Source organism: Diadema antillarum, unplaced genomic scaffold (assembly GCF_040938485.1).
Source record: "Diadema antillarum isolate AM-2024a unplaced genomic scaffold, OU_Dant_1.0 scf00000087, whole genome shotgun sequence".
In the NCBI taxonomy this organism is placed as follows: Eukaryota; Metazoa; Echinodermata; class Echinoidea; order Diadematoida; family Diadematidae; genus Diadema; species Diadema antillarum.
Genome location: NW_027270976.1, coordinates 1435492 through 1457222, shown reverse-complemented (window position 1 = coordinate 1457222; position 21731 = coordinate 1435492). Strand labels below are relative to the sequence as shown.

The 21731-nt window shown below is 38.3% G+C and overlaps 1 protein-coding gene across 1 annotated transcript in view; it reads left to right on the top strand.

The window, feature by feature from the left end:
* The window catches only part of LOC139718038 (eIF-2-alpha kinase GCN2-like), a 40811-nt gene that overhangs the window by 15088 nt on the left and 3992 nt on the right, over positions 1-21731 (top strand). Inside the window, exons 10-33 of the mRNA XM_071629527.1 lie at positions 58-275; positions 1927-2035; positions 2934-3034; positions 4213-4340; positions 4724-4851; positions 5240-5373; positions 5707-5891; positions 6339-6444; positions 6768-6861; positions 7235-7459; positions 8600-8774; positions 10534-10616; positions 11226-11327; positions 11998-12285; positions 13029-13223; positions 13629-13678; positions 14386-14554; positions 15236-15418; positions 15956-16126; positions 16752-16889; positions 17930-18052; positions 19020-19148; positions 19648-19731; positions 20475-20572. Of these exons, the coding sequence (XP_071485628.1) occupies positions 58-275; positions 1927-2035; positions 2934-3034; positions 4213-4340; positions 4724-4851; positions 5240-5373; positions 5707-5891; positions 6339-6444; positions 6768-6861; positions 7235-7459; positions 8600-8774; positions 10534-10616; positions 11226-11327; positions 11998-12285; positions 13029-13223; positions 13629-13678; positions 14386-14554; positions 15236-15418; positions 15956-16126; positions 16752-16889; positions 17930-18052; positions 19020-19148; positions 19648-19731; positions 20475-20572 (3416 nt within the window). The remainder of the gene's footprint in view (positions 1-57; positions 276-1926; positions 2036-2933; positions 3035-4212; positions 4341-4723; positions 4852-5239; positions 5374-5706; positions 5892-6338; positions 6445-6767; positions 6862-7234; positions 7460-8599; positions 8775-10533; positions 10617-11225; positions 11328-11997; positions 12286-13028; positions 13224-13628; positions 13679-14385; positions 14555-15235; positions 15419-15955; positions 16127-16751; positions 16890-17929; positions 18053-19019; positions 19149-19647; positions 19732-20474; positions 20573-21731) is intronic.

Genomic DNA, 21731 nt, shown 5'->3' with positions numbered 1-21731 from the left:
TGGTGTTGGTTAACAGAATGGGAAGTAGACCTCACTGTTTCATGCTTTTCCCTGTAGGTCCTAATGGAGTATGTGGGAGGAGGGAATCTGGCCCAGAGGTTGGAGGATTCCTGCCTGATCTCTGTTGAACTCATCAGAAAGTATGCCATGGATCTCCTGGAAGCTCTCCACTACTTACACAGCCGAGCAGTGGTCCACAAGCACCTAAGAGCCTCCCAGGTCTACATGGACTCACTAGGATCGCTCAGGGTAGCCAACTACAGTGTCTGTAAACGGTACAAAACATTTTATCCATCTCCAGATCAGAGTCAAAGCTTATTGGTATATCTGATGTTTCCCATCAGACCAGCAAATCTCATGTTAATTCTCTTGAGTAAAGCTTGTGTCTCTTAAAGTCATTCATCAGCACAAAATCTTGCATATATTGTTTACATTGATACAGACACCATTTTGAACAGAATTTACGTTATGATGTGGTGTCCTATTAAGCTTGCAGACCTTAAAGAATCTAATTTCCAAATTCTGTCATTGTTAGGTGATATATATATATACAGGGGAAACTCGGTATAACGAACACTGCTATAACGAGATATCGGTTATTACGAGGAAATTTTCCCGGTCCCAAATGTCCTTCCACACAAGTCTATGTAAAATGCTACTCTTATAGCGAGATCGGCTATAACGAAATAACTGCTATAACGAGATAAAATTTGTGATTTCCAAACAAAGAAAAACATAGCCAATCAAACCTGATATAGCGAGGTAAAGCAAAATGTCTTCGGGTAAAGCTTTACTTCGCCTGTGCTATCATGTTCCGAGATTGTAAAGCTCGATGCGCCAAAAACTGTCTTGTACACACATATTTTCTTCAGTTCACTCTACAGCTAGCACCGCATGTTGTACGTGTATGTGTGTGTGTGGTACATGCAGAAAATGTGGTGGGACGGCCGTATACATGACATCATCATGACGTTTAGCAAGTGTGAGGCAATCTGCTGCTGTGATTGGCTTTCTACGTAGGGAATTCCCCATCTTCACACACACACAGTCACAATGTACTTGTACATACAGAATGTGTCACACACACATACACACACAGCATTGTGCAGACCATTATTCAAGCTTTCCACACACAATACAAACCCATACCATAACCACACACCAATCCACAGACGATCTCCACATAATCGCAAGCTATATATAGATTTACGAATTCAAACATCTACAGTTGATAAGAAAAACATTCTTGATATCGGATTTCATTGGCAAAAAAACATCTTCTTACCCATAAAGGTGAGTAATTACCTCACACACATTACCAAGTTATCAATATAGATTGAAAGATGATGGGTAGTCCCACATGTGCAAATTAATGTCTTTATGTTATGCTTCTTTTATGCCTACTGATATAACGAGATATCGGCTATAACGAGGAAAACGACTCGGTCCCGACCATCTCGTTATATCGAGTTTCCACTGTATATATATTCTGTTTATCCTTACTAGCCCATCATGTTTAGATGATTAAGTCACATTTCACAGTCGTAAATATTTCATTCTGCATAAGCATGGTGTCTTTCTAATAGGGCATGGTTGGAAAGGACACCTAGTGATGTAATGTGTGCTCATGAAAGAGCAAGAAAAGAATTTTGGTTCTTGGCAGATATAAATTTGTCAGATGCTAATCTATGTATTAATTGATATATAATTTGCCCGACTTCATTTTAAGGAAAGCATCTTAAAAAAAATTAGAAGGTAGAAAACTGTATTAAAGGTTGCAATGCCAAAGTCAGCTTTATGCACAATATTCTTCCTTTTATGATCTCCAACTTTATACGGGTAAAGTGATAATGCACCGCATATGTGAAAAAAAAACAACAAACAAACCAACCCAGAGACTTGAACATTGGTTCCCTGGTGATGTAGGTTGAATGAGTTGATGCAGTCTGTGAATGATAGCAAGCAGACAGTGAGATTCAGTGAGGACAAGACATACGGAGGACGAGGAGGGAAAAAAGGAGATGTCCTAGATCTGGTAAGTGCTCACTTGGAACAATTTCTCTCCCAAATCTCCCTTTCTGTCTCCCTCTATCTCTCCCTTTACATCACACTATTCACCTAAGGAAGAGTGAAGGTTGTGGACTTTGGCAATGAGTCACATTGTCATGGAAAAGTAAAATATTACAAGAGTGTATGTGCCATTATGTCTTGAATTTAGTGGTCGTATCACATAATTCTCTTTCCCATGATATCTTGTCCTGTGATTTTTGTTCACTTTTGTACCGATGGCAAATTAATTAGCCACAAAGTGAGTCATGATTTATACTGAAATTACAATTTCTTTTTTTAGATGCCTTTCTTATATCTTGACTGTGATACCTCCATGCTATCTCTGACAGATAATGTAGGATTACTATTTCCCCGTTCTTTCTCTTCTAAGTTAGCAGGATTTTTATGTTCTTTTGCCTTTTGTTGCTGGAGATACATTTATGTGAATTTGTACACGTATGTCTCCTTGTATATTTACAATATCCATCTGACGTTATTCAAGACTATGTCAGAATGTGGCATTGATGGCATCATTGAGAAGGTTTCATCACTTTTGAATGACAATGATGTTAAGAATATAGAAAATTCATATAGCGCTTGAGATGAAAATGGTTCTAATAGAGAACAAACATAGAAATTGACTATGAGTTCAAATAATCCACAATTACAAAATCATTAGTTCTGTTCTTGAAATAAATGAGTCTTTAGTTTCTTTTTGAAAATACCATTGGAGGTAGAGGACTAAATGTGACTAGGGAGGTTGTTCCTGAGAAGGGGACACTAATGGAAAAAGCGCGATCACCATAATGATGACGAGGCTGTTCAGCGTTGGTCTATTGTGTGGTTGGTTGTGTCTCGATATTCCAACAATGTTATTTCCTTAGGGTCTTCTCCTGCTTGGCCTCATGCTTGGAACCACCGAGGTGCAGTACCCGTGTGAAGTGCCCCAGGACTTGCCAGCAGACTTGCATGATTTCCTCACTAGGTATGTGTGCAGATACCATGGTACCTGTGATGCCAGTTTCACTGTCGTTCTACTGTTCCGCTCAAACAAGGGGCTTTATGAAGCCGTAATTCATCACAATAGACCAGTTTACCAACAAATTCAAACTTTATGCATACCTTTGCTACAAGAATGCTTTGGACGGTCAGCAGAAAGCTTGCCAAAGACTTGCCTAATATAGCAACAACTAATGATTACAAATTAGAAATTTCTTTGGTAAGAACTGATGAAGGCAATAACTGGTTAAGAGGTCCACAAAAAAAAAAATCATCATTTATGAATATGAATACATTGAACTGCATATTACTGTGAGTATAGAGTACTTAGCACCTTTTAATAAATGGTTTGTCACAAAAAATAAGTTGTTCAACTTAATTTCCTGTACGAAATGTTGTATTGTGACTAGGTTTTTACATAAAGAGTTGTTAACAGAAAGGTCTTAGGTTCAGTGAGTGAGAGAAATATCTTGTTACATTTATAACTTGAGACATGTCACTCACATTTTATGCAATGGAAAATATTCATGAAGTGTCCTAACTGGTGATATTGTCAGGCTAATAATTGTATTGCCTACTTTTAGCCAAAACTGAACAAAAGAAAAAGAAAAAGAAATCTCTCGTCACTGTTAATGTTTTGGGAATTATATTTCATTATGCAACTTAAGTTCTGATGACTATGATTTGTTACAAAACTTTCCTCTGAAGATTCCTCCATGAAGTACTATCATTGACAAATGATATAATTTCCTTAATGCCATCGGCAGTTATGTAGCAAGACTACAGAACTCGCTAGTCTTACAGCAAGACTACACAACTCAATAATTTACAGCAACACTACAGAAAACACAGAGATATTGACTTCTTGTAAGGGGTAAAGCTTCCTGCCAATGAGTTTTACATAAAAGAGGTTGGGTTATGTCATCTTTAGAGAATTAGGTTACAAACAAATTGTTGCTGTGCTGAGTATCAACAAATTAGAAATGTATTTTGCTGTGGACTATACCTTGGATACTAAGTCTTAAATATGTCTCACTAGTTACACTTCAGTTACGAGTGTGACATACATCCATATAATGTATGAAGAGATTAATGATGCTTGGGCCCCAATTCTTTATGGATCTTGCTTCTCCTGTGACAAATATACCTCTTTCTACATGACAGGTGTATTGACATTGATGAGAGAGCGAGAGCCACCGTCCAGTCATTACTTGACCATCCATTCATCAAGCCTACAGTGTCCAGCAATCCTGACCCTGTCAGTATTCCATCAGGGGATCTTAAGGTCCAAGGTATCCTAGTCACTTTCTTTTAAGATTTGTTACTTTAAAATTCCTATTTTGTTGAAGAAATAGAAATTCACTAACAACAGTTTGTTTCTTATGTAGATTGATATCTGAGGCAGGTCACCATCTCAGATCTATCATATGTCCAACTGGTCAGAAGAGAAAGAAGTATAGATTTGAAATGCTCACAAACTACTACAAACTATAGACATATATCTCAAGTTTCTTGGTTAGCAAAATAATTTCCAATTAAGTGTTCTCTCCTTTAATATGACTACTATTTCATATTTGCTTTTCTTGGAAATTTAGCAAAATATGGACAGTAAATTCTAGGATGATAGCTTTAGAGAGTACCAAAATTGAATTTTTCACATATCAATTTTCTGTAGAAGAGCCAGCTATGCTAGACTTCCCTGGAGTTCCAACATCTGACATCTACTTGGGAGTGTCTCGACTCCAGAGTGAGTTTGAGTTCTTGGATTTCCTGGGCAAAGGAGGATTTGGCAACGTCATCAAGGTGCGTCCCTCTCCTCTGTTATCCTTGGGATCTATAATGATAGCAGAATCATGCATTAGAAAGTCATCCTCATAGAGAAGAGTTGTAGCGAAATTGGAGTGCTGCATTTTCTTACAGAATGAATGAACAACAGTAGCTGTATGTTTGTTCTGTTACATATATAGAAACATTTAAAAAGATTTTTATAATGTAGACACATTTGCCCCACATAGTTAATGTTCTTTGTGAATAATGAAATTATTACTTAATGCTATCTCTGATGTATTCTGTGGTTCTACATGAAGAACAGTGAGCTATTCCAGATAATAATTGGCTTTGCATGTAATTGTCACTTGATTAGATACCCGAGTATTACAGAGATGTGACAGGTGATCTCTTTCCTGTGTAGGTGAGAAACAAACTGGATGGAAATCTGTATGCCATCAAGAAAATCCTGCTCAATCCAAAGAGCCGAGAACTCAACAAGAAGATCACGAGAGAGGTCAAACTCCTGTCCAGACTCAACCATGAAAATGTTGTCAGGTATGTACATTACCTTTTATGTCTCACGGCTGCTGCTGCACACACCTTTGGCTCTGGATCTGAATCTGAATGAAATATATCGTAAAGTTGTTGAACGTGGAGAAAGGGTACTAATAGCTTTGATTGAAGGTAAAGAGGCTTTTAGATATTGAAGACGCACTGGAAGATGAGTATAGATTTTACTTTCTAAAAATAGCTGTACTTGTAGATGTAAAGTCACAGCAAAGTTGTTCATCTACAGTCATGAGTGTGTTGACAAACGTTTCACCATTTTTGTGTGGTAGAGAACAAGTAGTATAAGACAATTTTGTTGTTATTGTTATGTTCTGCCAGGTACTACAATTCCTGGATAGAAGTGGCTGAGGAACCTCCGTCAACCGACAGCAATGAATCAATCCTAACGGGAACGGGAACAACCACCGGGACAGACAAAGACAGACCAAATGGCAAGGAAACACTGATGCCAAGGAATAGCCTCAGTATGTCTGACAACATTGAGGAACAAGCCCTCAAGCTGAGTGAGTTACAAGGATTGCTGCTTTCTGGATTCAAAAAGAGAGTCCAAAATTTGCTCTCTTACCTGCCTCCCATTTTTTGCAACTGTGCCTAAGAATACTACCTGTAGAATAGTAACTTTTTCGTCTATTTACAGAAATATCACAATAAGTGTAATTGTAAGACTAGATGAGGGTTAATTAATCAGAATGCTTTGAACTGAATGTTTATGGGAAACAAACAGCCTTTGATTTTGTTCCCACTTGGAACATCGCCATTTATGTTCTTATCTCTGTATATCAGGTCTAAAACTTTCTTCTCTTGTGCAGAATTTTCTTCTCATCAATAATTCCATCTGACAGCATGCATGCAGATAGTCATTAATGAAGCTATCCCTCTTTCTGTTATTATTCCTCATGTCTTTATCATGGCTGTGTGATGTTGGTTCCTACTTGCTTCCTGCTGCCAAGGTGCCCATGCCTCTGTTGAGTGGAGTTCGTCAGGAAACATTGGTCTAATGGGACATGATGATGATTCATCCAGTGATGAGGAGGATGTATTCTGTTCTCCATTCATGTGAGTTATGTCCACTCTTCATCTCTGATATAAAATTGGGAAGGAAAAAAAAATGCCACAATGATAGAAATGTAATTCTTTGCATTTGAGATATCAATTCACACACACCCACACCCACAAACACACACACACACACACACACACACACACACACACACACACACACACACAAATTGAAATGTTAACATTAAGCATTAGGAATCAATGATGTTGTAGCTACTGATACAAACTCACCTATATTTTAGTGGTCTTTATTACATCTTCTTACCATGACATAGGTAAAATCAGCAAAAAATTTTCTCTTACTGTGCTGGATTTTACAGGCATCATTCAGAAGACTCGTCATCTGATGGAATTGCATTTATTGGCAGTGACACAGAGGACCTTCAGTCCGACAGCCGTCCATCATTTCATCAGGTATGGAAATGTCCGTGGATCAACTGTTCATTCAGGTGTTACTGAAGAAAATTTGGTGATTGGTGATTTGGTGATTTTAAGAGTGAATGATAATGAAATCAAGCTTTTGAAGTAGTGCTAATTACGCCCTGGCATTTTTTCTTTTAGTTTTGTCAGCATATTTAAAGGAATCGTCACACATATTTGTGTTTGGATCCATTACCCCAAATTGGTATTGACAATGTCATGTATATCTCAATAATTTGAATTGAAAATTTGACTCTGTATTGCAGTGTTTATACCAATGCATTAAGAACTGTTTGAAGAGAAGAGAAACAAAACAAACAATTCAAAAAGAACTGAACGCATTTTCCACCTCCTTGTGCAACTGTAGGAGAGCTCTGCTCAGTCAAATAAAGGCAGGTCTAAGAAGGAGAATGATGTGGAGGCAGAGAGCAGCCAGGTGGTGCCCCCAGTGCAGTATCTCTACATTCAGATGGAGTTCTGTGAGAAGAGCACACTGAGGACGGCCATCGATGCCGGTCTGTATGAAGACAAACGAAGGCTGTGGAGCCACTTCAGGGAGATCATTGAGGGACTCGTTCACATTCACCTCCAGGTACCTCATCAAACCTTTTTCCTCAACATTCAGTGCTCATGTACTCTGGTTTCTCACTCTCTCAGCTGAGATATGTTTTTTTTTTTCCATTGACACATTAGGTTGTATGATTCAGGAATTGCTTCAACCATTTCATAATATCTCCACCAAGGAGGTTATGTTTTTGTCGGCATTTGTTTGTGTTTTAGCAAAATTAGCCAATAAATTGTGAATGGATTTGGATGAAACTTACAGGAAAAGTTGATAATCACACAAGGCACAGATTGAAAATTAGTAAGGATCTGGATATTCGTCGAGATCCAGGATACTTTGTACAAAAATCGTTTGAAGGATTAGTATTGCCAACAAACGGGGTTGAAGGAGAAGGAGTTCAAGCTGCACATATTTGAGGTGTGCATATGCGCACGTAGTGCTCGAGGTGCAAGTTGCATTAAGCTGCGCATGAGGTAGACTCTTACTCAGTCTGAGACATAACAGATAGGTTTCTTTATCATTGTTGGGAAATAAGGGCAAATTTTAGCATGCTTGTATGGGTTCAAGTGAGCTGCTTAGCAGAGGTCTGCACTCTGCAAGTGCTGTTGTAGTATTGAATGAATTCTATGTGACTTGATTAAGTGTGTTTTCCTCATTTGATTAATGTTGTACAGGTTGGAAAAAGCAAGGTATATTTAATTCCTAGAAATGTAGAGTTAGGAAACATCTCTACTGCTTTCCTAGACTGTGTACTGTTGCCCATCCCCCCTCCTAATTTATCAATTTGTATTTCTGAATTCACTGAGTGCATCTAGGTTGCGCTACTGCTGAGTAGTCCAAATGTGACTAAAACTTAATGAACTCCTAATGATAATGTTTAAGAATGATTATATTATGTTACCAGTCACCAACTCAAGAACTGTTTAGTGATCAGTTGACAATCTTGGTTGACCAATCAGTAATGAGTATTTGAGCAGTGTGATTCTTGTAAAGTTTTGTCAGTAGACTCTGCTCTGCTCTCCACATGTAAGAGAAGATTCATCTTCCAGCCAATTTACTTGCTCTTCATTTGGTATTCTCTTTTGATGCCAAGAGATCTCAAAGCTCCTCTTAGGCTCTTCTGACATCAATCAAAATTAACAGAATATATCATGTGTCTTTTGCCAGGGCATGATCCACAGGGATTTAAAACCAGTCAACATATTCTTGGACTCGAATGACCTGGTCAAGATTGGCGACTTTGGCCTGGCTACATCGGAGCAGATGGGTGCAGTGGTCACTGCAGAGATGTCCTGTCATAGCAGACTGACCGACTCCTCTCAATCAGAGGAAGCCATGGCAGGTGGGTGTGTCTGTCATCAGGGGCCTGTTTCATAAAACTTGTAATCAGTGACAAGTTGTCATAGTTGTTACAAGCTACTGAAATCCTTGCGTCTGTTTGACTGAGAGCAAATTTGTCATAGAAATGTGGTAGTTGTCACTGACAACAAGATTTATGAAACGGGGCCCTGATCAGGGGCCTGTTTCATAAAGAGTTGCGATTGATCTTATGCTCAATAAATTGAGTGTATCTCGTTGAATCGAGCGTAAGTTCAATATTGAGCATAAGTCCTGTTTCATAAAGACACTTACGCTTGATTTCAAGAAAAATCAAGCGTAACTTTCAATGTATTGAGCGTTTCCTGTGATCAGTCGCAAACTTGTTTATGAAACGCAATTTGCGATTGATTGCAACTTACGCTCAATCTTTATGAAACAGGCCCCAGGTCAAGCCATTTCATGTGGTGGTTTCCATGTGCATGCCTTTACTCCATCCACAAAATATGGCCTATGTGTTACTGGTATGTACAGTCATTGTATGTCCATTGAGACTTTAATAAGGTCACTGGTGTGGCAATGAGAAAAAGATAAACAAACAATAATCAGCTTCATTTGGATTTATTAGAATCTTTTCTTAATTCATGCAGCCATTTGGAAGTAAGTACTGTATACACCATATAGTTCGCAATTTTTTTATTTTTTCACGTTTTGTGAGTCTGGTGTTATTCCCAACTTTTAAATCATGTGCAAATATTAACTGCTCCTGACATGAATGTGATGTGCACTGGTACATTCCACCATACATTGCCGTACCCCATGATCACAAATTTAACCACTCAGGAGATTGTTGGAAATCCCAGATTTGCAAGAAATTGGACCCTAATGTATAGCACATGCATGCATTATGTGCTTATTGGCAAGTAACCACAGGACCAAAGTAAAGCTTCTTTTGAAGGGCTAAGCACTTTAAATAGGGTAAAGTGTTTTACCTTGGGGAGCTAGCAATCCTACCAAAAGACTGGATTGGAACCAGGAACCTTTGAATTGAGAGCCTGTAGTCTTATCCACTCAGTCACAATTCGACTTAAAGGTAGGGGATACCTTTTACAGACCTCCCAAAATGCAGCAAAGCATTAAATATGAACCTCAGGGGACTTGCTTAGGCCACTGCTTAGAAATTTGGAAGTCAACAGTTATCTAAAATTTGAATGATGCACAAAACTCAACTACTCAGTAGTTCTGTGTGTCAGCCACACTTAAGCCTTTTTGTTGCAGTCTTTTATTTTGTTATCTATAAACACAAATCTAAAAGTACAAGAGCTGATGTAATAACATATAGAGTGTGTGGCAAGAATGTATATAGAACTGTTTGTAAGTGTTGATGAACTTTCTTCACAAAATATACATGATGGACACACATGCGGTGCATGGGTCTGCAAAGGTAGCCTAGAAATGTACTGGAATTTACGGTGAGCCCCGAAAAAAATTCAATTCAAAATCTAACGGTCAAAAAAATGTACTACATGTTACCTTCCACTTTCAATACTTTATGGGAGTTTCTAAAATGATACTCTCTTCAACATACCACTGTATTTATACAACTCTTCATTTAAGGCATGCAAATGGGATTCCCTACCTTTAAGATATCCATAGTTTAGCATCTGAATATGAACATTTTGAGGTTTGATAAAGAGAATCACCGTGACTTGGGTTTGAAATCATGTGCTTTGTGTGTGTTAATTGATTTCATGAGTTTTTATGCTATGTGTTTATTTTTTTAGGTGGTCACATGACTGGGAAAGTGGGGACAGCCTTGTACGTAGCTCCAGAGCTCTGCAAAGCTCAGAACAGCCATTATAATCAGGTAAATGTCCAACAGTCTGAATTTATTAAGGTTTTATACAAGTAGAAAAACTTTTGTAGATTATAATATTTGAGTGCGTAAATGTCCAGATTCACCTATCATGAAATATATGTGTATATGAATTGTTAGCAATAAGATATCTAGAAAACTGTGTAGCATGACAGTGTGCAGCAGTAGTCATTTAAAGTGGAAGTGATGGTATCAGTATCAGGCAATTTTCTTGCTATAGTTTTGCAGCATATTACAGAGGACCAAAGTGTGATGTCATAGCTATTCATTGCCATGAAAACTGGTTCTAAACAACCTCATCTGGCCCGAATGTTTGTGGGCAAACCTGGTTCTGACCCAAGCTGTAAGAAAAGACTGTCACATCGTCACTTCACGACTACTCTTTTTTCAGATATGAGTCAGTCTTTGTGTCATTAAAACATTTACAGAATTCAATGTGTCAAGAATGGATTAGATGCAATGTATGCTTATAATTTTTTAGCACTATATGGTATATTCAAGTTATGCTGAGATATGTCATGTTTTATTCTGGAATATTGGTCCGTTTGCTCATTATTATTTGAATATTTCCATGTCTTTGTGACTGATTTCTCCTGACAGAAAGTTGACATCTACAGTCTAGGGATCATCTTCTTTGAGATGTGTTACCGAGCTCTCACCACTGGTATGGAGAGGGTCAAGATACTTGGTCAGCTGAGACAGGTGGGTCTGTGGAGTGAACACATCATAAAAATTTCTCATTAACCCGTTGAGGATAAGTCCCGAATATACTCAGGCAATTGTCTACGGGAAATGTGTGTTGTAGCAATATCAGCCCGTCTTCAAAGAGTTAATACTTTAGCAGTAGTGATGTGATGTCATACTTTTCAGTGTCCTAGTAATCAGCATTGTGATCATTACATAATTTTTGTAGCACAAAAAAGCAAAGTTTATTCCACTGAAAATATTTTCTGTAGTCAATGTTTCATTCTCACGGTAACATTACATTTTTATTCACGTAACTTAGTTTGATACATGTTCAAAGAGCAGTGGTATACTGTATGTGACTTGGCTGCTGGATGATTTGCAGAGAAATTCAAACTAAAATGATTCATGTAAGAAGATTAAATGGGTCATTTTCAGATAGTGACACAAACACTATATTCTGCAGACAGTCTGCACTTCTTCAAACAATACATTGCAAATGATTCTCTGTAAGGTTTAGTATGGAAATAGATATTTGTATATGCAAATATATGCTTATATTTAGCACATGATTCTGAGTAAGTTTTCGTACTAAAAATAATAGCTTGACTTTTGCAATCAATAGGAAAGTTGTAGAATGTATCATTTGGCTAAGATGTGAGTGTGTTTTTCACAATGCTTCCTGCAGGAATCCATCCAACTCCCAGAAGACTTTGATGAGGTCCAGGACAGCCGGGAGGCTTCCATCATCCGCTGGCTCCTGGACCATGACCCCAAGGAGCGACCCACCTCTCAAGAGCTCTTGGAGAGTAAGCTCCTTCCTCCGCCCCAGATGGAAGATGCCCGTCTGCAGGAGATGCTTCGTCAGACCGTATCCAACCAGCAGACCAAGGCTTACCGCTATCTCATGACAGAACTCTTCTCTGTAGAGAGCAGACCTGTGGCTGACTTCACCTATGACATTGACATGCACAAGGTAGGTTCTGGGACACATTGCTAGGCTTTTGACCAAATTTAGCCACATCACCAAGGATATCATAGTAATGTGGATGGCAGAAGCTGTGGTTCAATCTCAGGTTACAGAAAATGTTAAAGCAGAAGAGGTGAAGAGTTGCCACAACTCTGCATATCTTCATATCTTTAGCACACTGGCACTGGTCCAATGGTCCCTGACCAGTAAAAATCACTCTCAGACCAGTAACATTTTCAGGCATGGACCAGTTAAGAATTAAAAAAAAATGGCACCTACTGGTCCGACACACAAGTTTGACCAGTAGAAAAAATGGGTAATGTGCAGCGCCGCTATAGCTAACAGTATAATCATTGAGAAGATGAATCATTACCGTTGAGGACGAGTCCCGAGTATACTCAGGCAGGTATCTATAGCAAGTTCGTGTTGTAGCAAATTCAAACCGTCCTCCACGGGATTATCATGGATTTGTGCAATTCTAGTGATGAATCAAAGAGCTGCTGTAAACAGTGTCCCATAACATTGTCAAAATACCAAGATTGAAATAAGAATATATACTAATTTTTGCTTCACTTATTGATGTATTTTGACAACTCCATCCTGTGTTGTACTAAAATTAAGAGAAGTCATGTTCATTCCGATACTAGATTTATATAGATAGAGCAAAGTTAGTGGGTAAATTTTGTGTGTTGTTCGAAGCACTGTATAATTAAGTTCTTGTTTTTTTTCCTCTTCCTTACTCTTCACAGGGTTTTCTTATGAAGACTGCCCTCACACAGCAAATGGTGTATGACACTGTGCAGCGGATATTCCAGAAACATGGTGCTATCAGAATAAATACATTGCTCTTGTTGCCAAAGACCAAGCTGTATGAACACAGTGAGATGTGTGCTCACTTCATGGACCACAGCGGTGGCATTCTCATGTTGCCCTTTGACCTTCGGGTACGCATAACTGAATTTATGATATTGGGAGATTGAGATGGTTATTTTAAGAATGGGTGAGATAAATAATTCAAAAGAAATAGTGGAGGAACTTAGTAGATAATTAGGCAAATCGATATATAGATATATAGATTGACGAGGGCATAATTGCACAGCTGCAACAGACTTGAAATGATTGGCTTTGAAATATTGATTAGGTGTGAGTATGAATGTTACAGTAGACAGCATGTGTGAAAGACACTATTCATCTATACTAAGACATGTAGTTATCTACAAACTTATTCACTAAATGAGAAAAACATATGTCTCATAATTTGTATTGATTTGTAAAGTGAAATTCTTCTTGTTATGCATGATCAAGTAACAAGCTGCACTGAGCACAATTCCCTCTCTATCTGTACACAGGTGCCCTTTGCCAGATATGTGGCGAGAAACAATGTAACGAACTTGAAAAGGTAAAATTTCTGGGTGTTTTTGTTGTGTGTCATTATGTTGAAGTTCATGATAGCATTTTGCATTCCGGGTAATCATGCATTCAGAGTTTATTTTGACGCAACCCGTCGACACATTGTATTAATGTCCATCTCAAATATATATACATGTAATATGTACCAATTGTAGTCACTTTTTTTAAAAACCATGAGAGTATCAAATTTGTTAATTGCAAAGTTCAATTATGCGATATACACTTTCCAATTTATTCATGTGTTTTGGTTTATATGTGCAAGCCACCTGGACTACTGGCACAAGCTGGCATTAAATCTGTAGTGTTAGCTGTTAGTAACTTATATGAGCACTTCACCAATGTTTTGGTTTACCTGTGTGATACACAAGAAAGATGCCTAATGATAGCTGAAAATTGTGCTAGTGTACTCATTGATTTGCAGCTCTTGTATTCCTATCACACTCAAGTTATTGATGCCAGTATCTAAATTTTGCTGTTGACTTTCTCAGACTAACCTTCATGTTATTGAGTGATCAATGTCTATCATGTGGTGTTCCCATATGGCTGTTTCATCATGTACCAAAACTCGTGTCAAGGGCATTCATGCTGAAAAGTTGAATTATACTTTCCACTGAGATCCTTGGCCTGAGTGATGATAAGCATGATTACATATGTGGGTGTTTGTTGATGTGTGCATCTGTCTCCATGTGTCTCAAGGTACTCTATAGAGAAGGTGTACAGAGAGAAGAAATTGTTTGGTAGTCACCCCAGAGAGTTGACTGAGTGTGCCTTTGATATCGTTACCAACACGCCCGGCAACCTCCTGCCTGATGCAGAGACACTCCATCTCGTCAGTGAAATCATCGATGAGTTCCCAGACTTACAGGTTAATATGATTGGGTAGACTAACTTTAAAGAAAGACTCATTTCTCTTCATTTTACAGTTTTTCCCCTTTCTTTTCTAGTAAAGACACTGATAAGTTTACAAGAAGTGGGAGTATATCATAGTTTTTGAGCCTGACATTCTTCAAGTTGATACTCAACTGATGGGTACTGATTTAGTAATTCATTGCATTATATTGTCTTTCCCTTCTATCTTCGTGGCAAGTAAGAATTGATGCCAATTTGAATTTAGTTTAACCCCTTTCTATCTGAGGTCCAAATCTCTCTGAGGATTTGCCAAATCGCTTATCTGGACACCCACCGGTCCCAATGTGGCCAGATAATCGAGGTCCGACTGTAAGTGTGTACTTCCGTTTAACTGTAAGGCATAAATGTGGATGCATACTAGGATTTTTAAAAGCTTGTATTATGTCCATGCATTGTTTCTTTGACTGAATTAAAATTGCCTTATCAAAAAATCCCTGATGAGCTGGTGTTGATTAAAAAAGAAATGTGTTAGGATGTTTTAGTTCCAAATGAAGGGGCAAAATGATCAAATTATAAGATAATGTCATCTATAGATGACAAGCTATGGTCAAGTAGAGTATATCAAGGGCAGCTTGCTTTTTAGGAGGAATATTGAGTTCTAGTTGGTGAGTGGCTGATTTTTTGGTTTGTTGGACAGGCAAGGAATTACACAATCCGTCTGAACCATACGGGTCTCTTGACGGCCATCTTGAATCACTGTGGAGTGACAGAGGACCAGCACTCTATTGTGTACAGGACTCTGAACGAGGCCAGGACTGAGAAACTCAACAAGATCCAGACCCAGACCAGGCTCTGTGGCATGTCCTTCACAGAGCAGCAGGTAGGCAGTTCTCTCTCTCATTTTAGTCCTGTTCCTTCTTAGTACATGTATATCAAGTCCAATTTCAAATCTCGTAACTTAATGATAACACGATCACATCTCTAACCAATATGATTCATGGTGCAGTCATTTTCATGAACAGAGTTTATTAGACGGGGCTACCACTCCCTTAGTCATGGACTGTGTTTTAAAAACTCAAGTCATCAGCAGATTGATGATCTCTTTTGCAACACTGGTCAGCTTTTGATTGATAGTAGTCGTGATTGATTTTCATTTTAAACTCTATCATTTTTTTCTGACAAAGAAATATTGTCTTCTGCTCGGTAGGTGGTTATGTAGAATATAAAAAGTGTCAATCTAAGAGTTACTCAAGTAGATTTTCTTATTTATGGATAAAGATATTGTCCTCGTTGACAACTTTGCTAAACCCCTTTTTATATATACGTAAGATCTTAAATATGTATACAATGTGTCTAGCATTTTGTGCTGAGTTGAACAGAAATACTCTGGAAAACTTTTGTTCTTTTTGTTGTTAAGGTGGCAAACTTGTACCAGTACATAGAGCTTGAGTGTTCACTCAGCAAGCTGACCACCACACTCAAGCCTCTGACCAGAGGAAACAACCCTAATGCCTTGATGGTCAAGCAGGCCCTACATGAACTGGAAGTCATCATATCTCAGGCCCAGATATTTGGAGTCAGGTTACCGGTAATATCTCTATGTTCTGTTTTATGCAGTAATAATTGAACATGAAGCAACATGTAGATTTTGATAAATCTTCAGCTTAGATAACCATGCTTGTACATATGGTGCCAAGCTGTCACTGATAACCAGCTTTAATATTCAGTGACCTTTGAGACAAATGTCATGAATATAGGTGCGTGAACAGTGTGACCAGTGGTGGCAAAGTTAAACCCTGGATGAGATTATTGCTGCTTGTAATCTTCAAGTTTACATCTAAACATTGTAATGATGTATACACATGCAGTTGTGAAGTGAACTCGCTAATGAATCAAAATGAGTGCTTCTCTTTTCTGTACTCTTGTTACATTGTTCAGATTGCAACAAAGATTTATCAGATTGCAACAAAGAATTAACCCTCTCCCTCGAGTTCGTCCCTAGTGATACATCTTGGTTGTCATTTCATGTTGCTCTATTCTTTACAGGCTGTTAGTTTGACATTCTTACTATTCGTAAGTGATACAGTCATTGTAACTTGTACTGTTTGTGGATGTGTGTATTTGTGTGTTTGTGTATGTATGTGTGTATGTCTGTTTGTGTCTTTGTTTGTGTTGTAGGGTTGATAACAAAATCTCTGCATTCTGTCTCTTAGATGCTGATCAATGTTGGACTGGTGTACAACATCCAGATCTTCTCAGGTGTTATCTTCCAGTTTGTGGCCAATGTTGGACACCGAAGAAAGAAGCCCTCTATGGATGTGTTGGCTGCTGGTGGTAGATACGACAAATTGGTAGGAGGATGAGAGAGTGATACAGATAATGCAGAGACTCCAACCCCAAGCACCTTCTGATCTGGAGATTCTCCTGCCCGAAACCCCTGGCAAACGGGAGACTCCAAGTTGATGTGTTCGAAGCGCGAAGTTCCTAGGGTTCTAGATGCTCTCTGGTGCTATCTAAGGTTTATTTTTTCAACATACGATAGCAATAAGTAAGAAATCCTTTCCAACGGGAGACACAGAGCCAGGGCGGGAGAAATTAAATCTCAAGCGGGAGAACGGGAGATTTTGCAAAAATGGGTTTTCGGCGGGAGATCTCCCATCGAAAACGGGAGAGTTGGAGTCTCTGGATAATGACAGCCAGAAAAAACATCTCATATTCTTCACTTAATTTTTTGAAATGTGTGCATCACACTCTTGAAACTACAATTAAAATGTCTTTCAAAAGCAATGATGATTAATGCTTTTACTGTCATCAATTTGACAAGAAATGAGAAATTATTAGAATTTTAAATCATTTTTCAGTTCAGTTTCACAGCAACTAGAAACTATGAAAATGAAGTTGACTGGCCAAATAGTAGAGCAATATTTGTACCAAATTGTTAATTTTTGTTAGAAGTTTTGTGGATTATTCATTGAATCATATCATGTATCAATGCTATTCTTCAAATGTTTGAATATCAGCTTGGTCATGAGAATAAAGTCAGTGAGATCTAACAGTGAGACTGTGTTTTGTCTTGGTATAGATCCCTGGTTTTAAGAAGCCCCACTTATTGGAGTTTCGGAATTCATGGATTGTGTATTGTTTCATAATCTTCTTGTAATATTGCTATCCTTCATATATTTGAATATAATTCTGCTCATGAGAATATAGTCTTTGAGATCTAACAATGAGACTGTGTTGTGTCTTGATGTAGATCCCTGGTTTCAAGAAGCCCCTTTCTTTGCAATCTGTATTGTTTCATATCTTGTAATATTGCCCTCCTTCATATAATTGAACATGACATTAAAGTCAGTGAGATATAATAATGAGACTGTGTTGTGTGTTGGTATAGATCCCTGGTTTCAAGAAGCCTCACTCCATGCAGCAATCACTACCCGGACCTTTGGCTGTAGGGGTCAGCATCTCCTTTGAGAAGATCATCTCGGCCGTCCAGTCTGACCCAACCCCTGACCCGGTGAGCACACTCCGAGCGGAGCCAAGTATTAGTAGTAGATAACACTAAAGCACACACACATACAGGCATATACTTACATAACATACAGCTGTAGAGACATAGAGAATCTACTCAGCTGCTTTTACTCATACACACACATAAACATACACATACACCACTAATGCTGACACAATCACTCACACTAATACACAAAAATACTCCAAATCAAACACAAAGATACACCCAGTGTCATCTTTTCTATCGCTGTCAACTCCTTTAGTGTTGTGAAATTGAACTTGCAAGTACAATGTGAGCTGTTTTTTAAAATCTCATCTACTCTTATGAAATATTTGTTAAAACTTTATTGTCAAGCATATTTTTAGTCATCTCATCTAATATAAGAAAAAAAAACAACAACTTCCAGGAACAAGGATAAAATTGTGAAAGGAACGGATCCTAGGCATACACCAGCACAATGGTGTGTAAATGTTAATGCCAAACACCAACAGACGATGTTTCTTACCTTGAAATAGACTGCATCCAGAGAGTTGTAACGTGTCAGACTTGTTTCTGGTGACAGATTAATACCTGTGTCAGGAAATTTTGTAAGATCTTCCCGCATCATGTCTAACCCATGTGTAGAAATATACCGTCTTTTGTGGGGGATATCGAAATCTATTGCCTCAGCATGTACCATGATATTCTCTCTTACAACAATATTTTCTGATGAAACCTGAAGATAAAGATCAAACTTGTATTATAATTTATATTTGTTCCTTTAGCATTAACTCATGGAAGACCAAAAGAAGAAAAATGGTGTAATAGAATAATAGAATGCGATAGATAGAATATTTGGTTAGAAATGATCATGTTAGATTTTATCCCAAACACATTGATTTGTAGCGGTACATCAGCACTACAAATGATATTTCCTTTTCTAATTGTAATATTTGTTATCCCCCCCCCCCCCCCCCCCCCCATATATCAGCCCTTCAGTGCATATGACATCCTTGTGATATCCATTGGGAGTAGCAGCCTGGTGAAAGATCGTATCAAAGTGGTGAGAAACCTGTGGGCTGCAGGACTCAAAGCAGACTTCCTCTATGACAATGCCTTGGTGAGTACAGTGACTTCATGATTTCACTCACAAAGTCATGTGACTAGTCATATGACTAGTCATGTGACTGAGAACAGTGTAAGGAAATGTATTTATAGCTTTTTGAAAATGTGATAAATTCATATACTGCAGAATTACATACTGGAAAGTACATGTAGCTGTTATTACACTATAACATGTGTGTGTACTGGCAAGAAAGCTAAAAGAGTTCCAGTATATGCCGTAAGCTGTAGTTATCAACTTGGCATAGTACAAGAAGACTCAGATATAACTCAAAATAATCTTGAGTATCTACTAGTTGACTGTGAATATTTCTTTGGCTTTTCTGTCCAAAATGGAAATTCGAAGTTTTCAGGCTGACATACCATCAGTGCTATGCATAGCCCTTTTAGTGTAAAATGTTGTATGGAGAAACTTGACCACATGTAATCTTCAAGAATTCCAGCCAGTATGGTAAATATTGTGCACATTTATCTTTCCCATGCCACATGATACTCAGAGTATCGGTGAAGCTCAAGATTTCTGTCGTTTCATGGGAATTTCTCATCTCGTCATTCTGAAGGACTCGGATCCTCTCATCAAGGTATGTTTATCCGTATGTACAGATAGGTAGATAGATAGATAGATTGGTTGGTTTGTTGGTTGGTTGGTTGGTTGACTGACTGACTACTGACTGACTGACTGATTGACTACTGACTGACTGACTGACTGACTGAGTGAGTGACTGACTGACTGAGTGAGTGACTGACTGACTGACTGACTGACTGAGTGACTGACTGACTACTGACTGACTGACTTACTGACTGACTGACTAACTTACTGACTGACTGACTGACTGACTGACTACTGACTGACTGACTGACTGACTATTGACTGACTGACTGACTGACTATTGACTGACTACTGACTGCATGATTGACTGACTGACTGACTGACTGACTATTGACTGACTACTGACTACTGACTGCATGATTGACTGACTGACTGACTGACTGACTGACTGATACGAAGTTAGATATGGAATATGAGTGATATGAACCCACCTCGGTATATACATTTGTACCTATTCCATGCAGACTGGTACGTATTTGATATTTGCAGAAGCAGATAAATTCTGGCCATCATCAGTGATGATACAACAGAGGAATTCACTCTTTTCCCAGTGGTTATGACGTAAATGTTAGCTATGAGGTGGAAGGCCATAATTTGGATTCAAATTATGTTTCACATTAATATGTGTTTGCTTCTAAAGTTATGCCTTCACTTTCACTGTCTAGTTGTAAAGTGCTAAATCAGCAGCAATTCCTTTTGTATATTGTTTACCAGGTTCGCTCATTTGACAAGGACAGAAGTGCTGTGGAGTCCTCGGTAACCTTCTACAATCTGGTGGATCACATTCAGCAGAAAGCCAGCATCAACAAAGTGTACGTGAATCCTTCCATCGTGGCCTGTTAACCCATATCGGGCCAACGCACTTGTGTAAACAAACACCACAGTGGCCCAGCACCGTTTGCACACACACGCAGACAGGCAGACAACTCTCAAAACAATCGCTCTTCACTAGCAAACAATGAACAAAACATAGACAAGTTATATGTCATCTGAAAGAGGATAAAAATTCCCTGTAAAATGGTGTATGACATGCTGCCATTCAATGCACAGTGCAGTCATAGTACTCAGCAGAAGTGAAGTACAGTAATCCAAAAGTTACGAAATCAATTTGTTTGTTTGCTTTCATTCATGGATTAGAAATAGCAAATGTTGTAATTTTACACATCCAGTACCGGAAATGAAATGATCAGAGTGTCAGCTTTCTGGACATATAGATATCATGACCATTGATACAATAATTGCAGGTTTATGTTTATGTTTATGATGATGAAGCCATTGCGAGTGCACGAGAAATCGATAGTATAATGTGTGCATTCTATAGTTTGTTGAAGCGAAACTTGTCACGATAGATACAGCTTTTCAGTTTCGACTGAATTATACAATTATTGTACATACATGTGGATGTACATGTCAGACTATTATCACAGTTGAATCATTGCCCTGCAAGTGTCCAAACCAGAAAATCCAAAATCGAGCACTCTGTACAGCTGTCGATGGCACCCACTGACGCTTCGTGGTTATTTGCGTTATTCCATGTAAACACACATTTTTTTCGATGATTTTTATGATATTGTTGGCGTTCGACTGACAAAACCTTGAATTATCACAGACAGTGTAGCAAAGCATTCTGGGATATGTTGTCAAAGGTTAGAAGGTAAAAAAACTTCTGAATGACGTTGTTTATATGTCATTTCATTCACTACAGGATATTCCATATATGGCCTCTGCGGCGTTCGGACGAACTGCGGAATATCCCGTAGTTGGCCCGATATGGGTTAAAATGAAGATGAATGTATTTTTCACCATGATCACTAGTTGAGAGGAAATTACCATGAAATGAATGATTTTTAATCATTATGGCGCAAAAGAAAAAAAAAATGATCACCTTTTCTTCCAGTATGAAAACATACATTTGCCTTAATCAATGTAGTGATTCAAAATACAAATTCAACTAACTTTTGTCTTTCATGT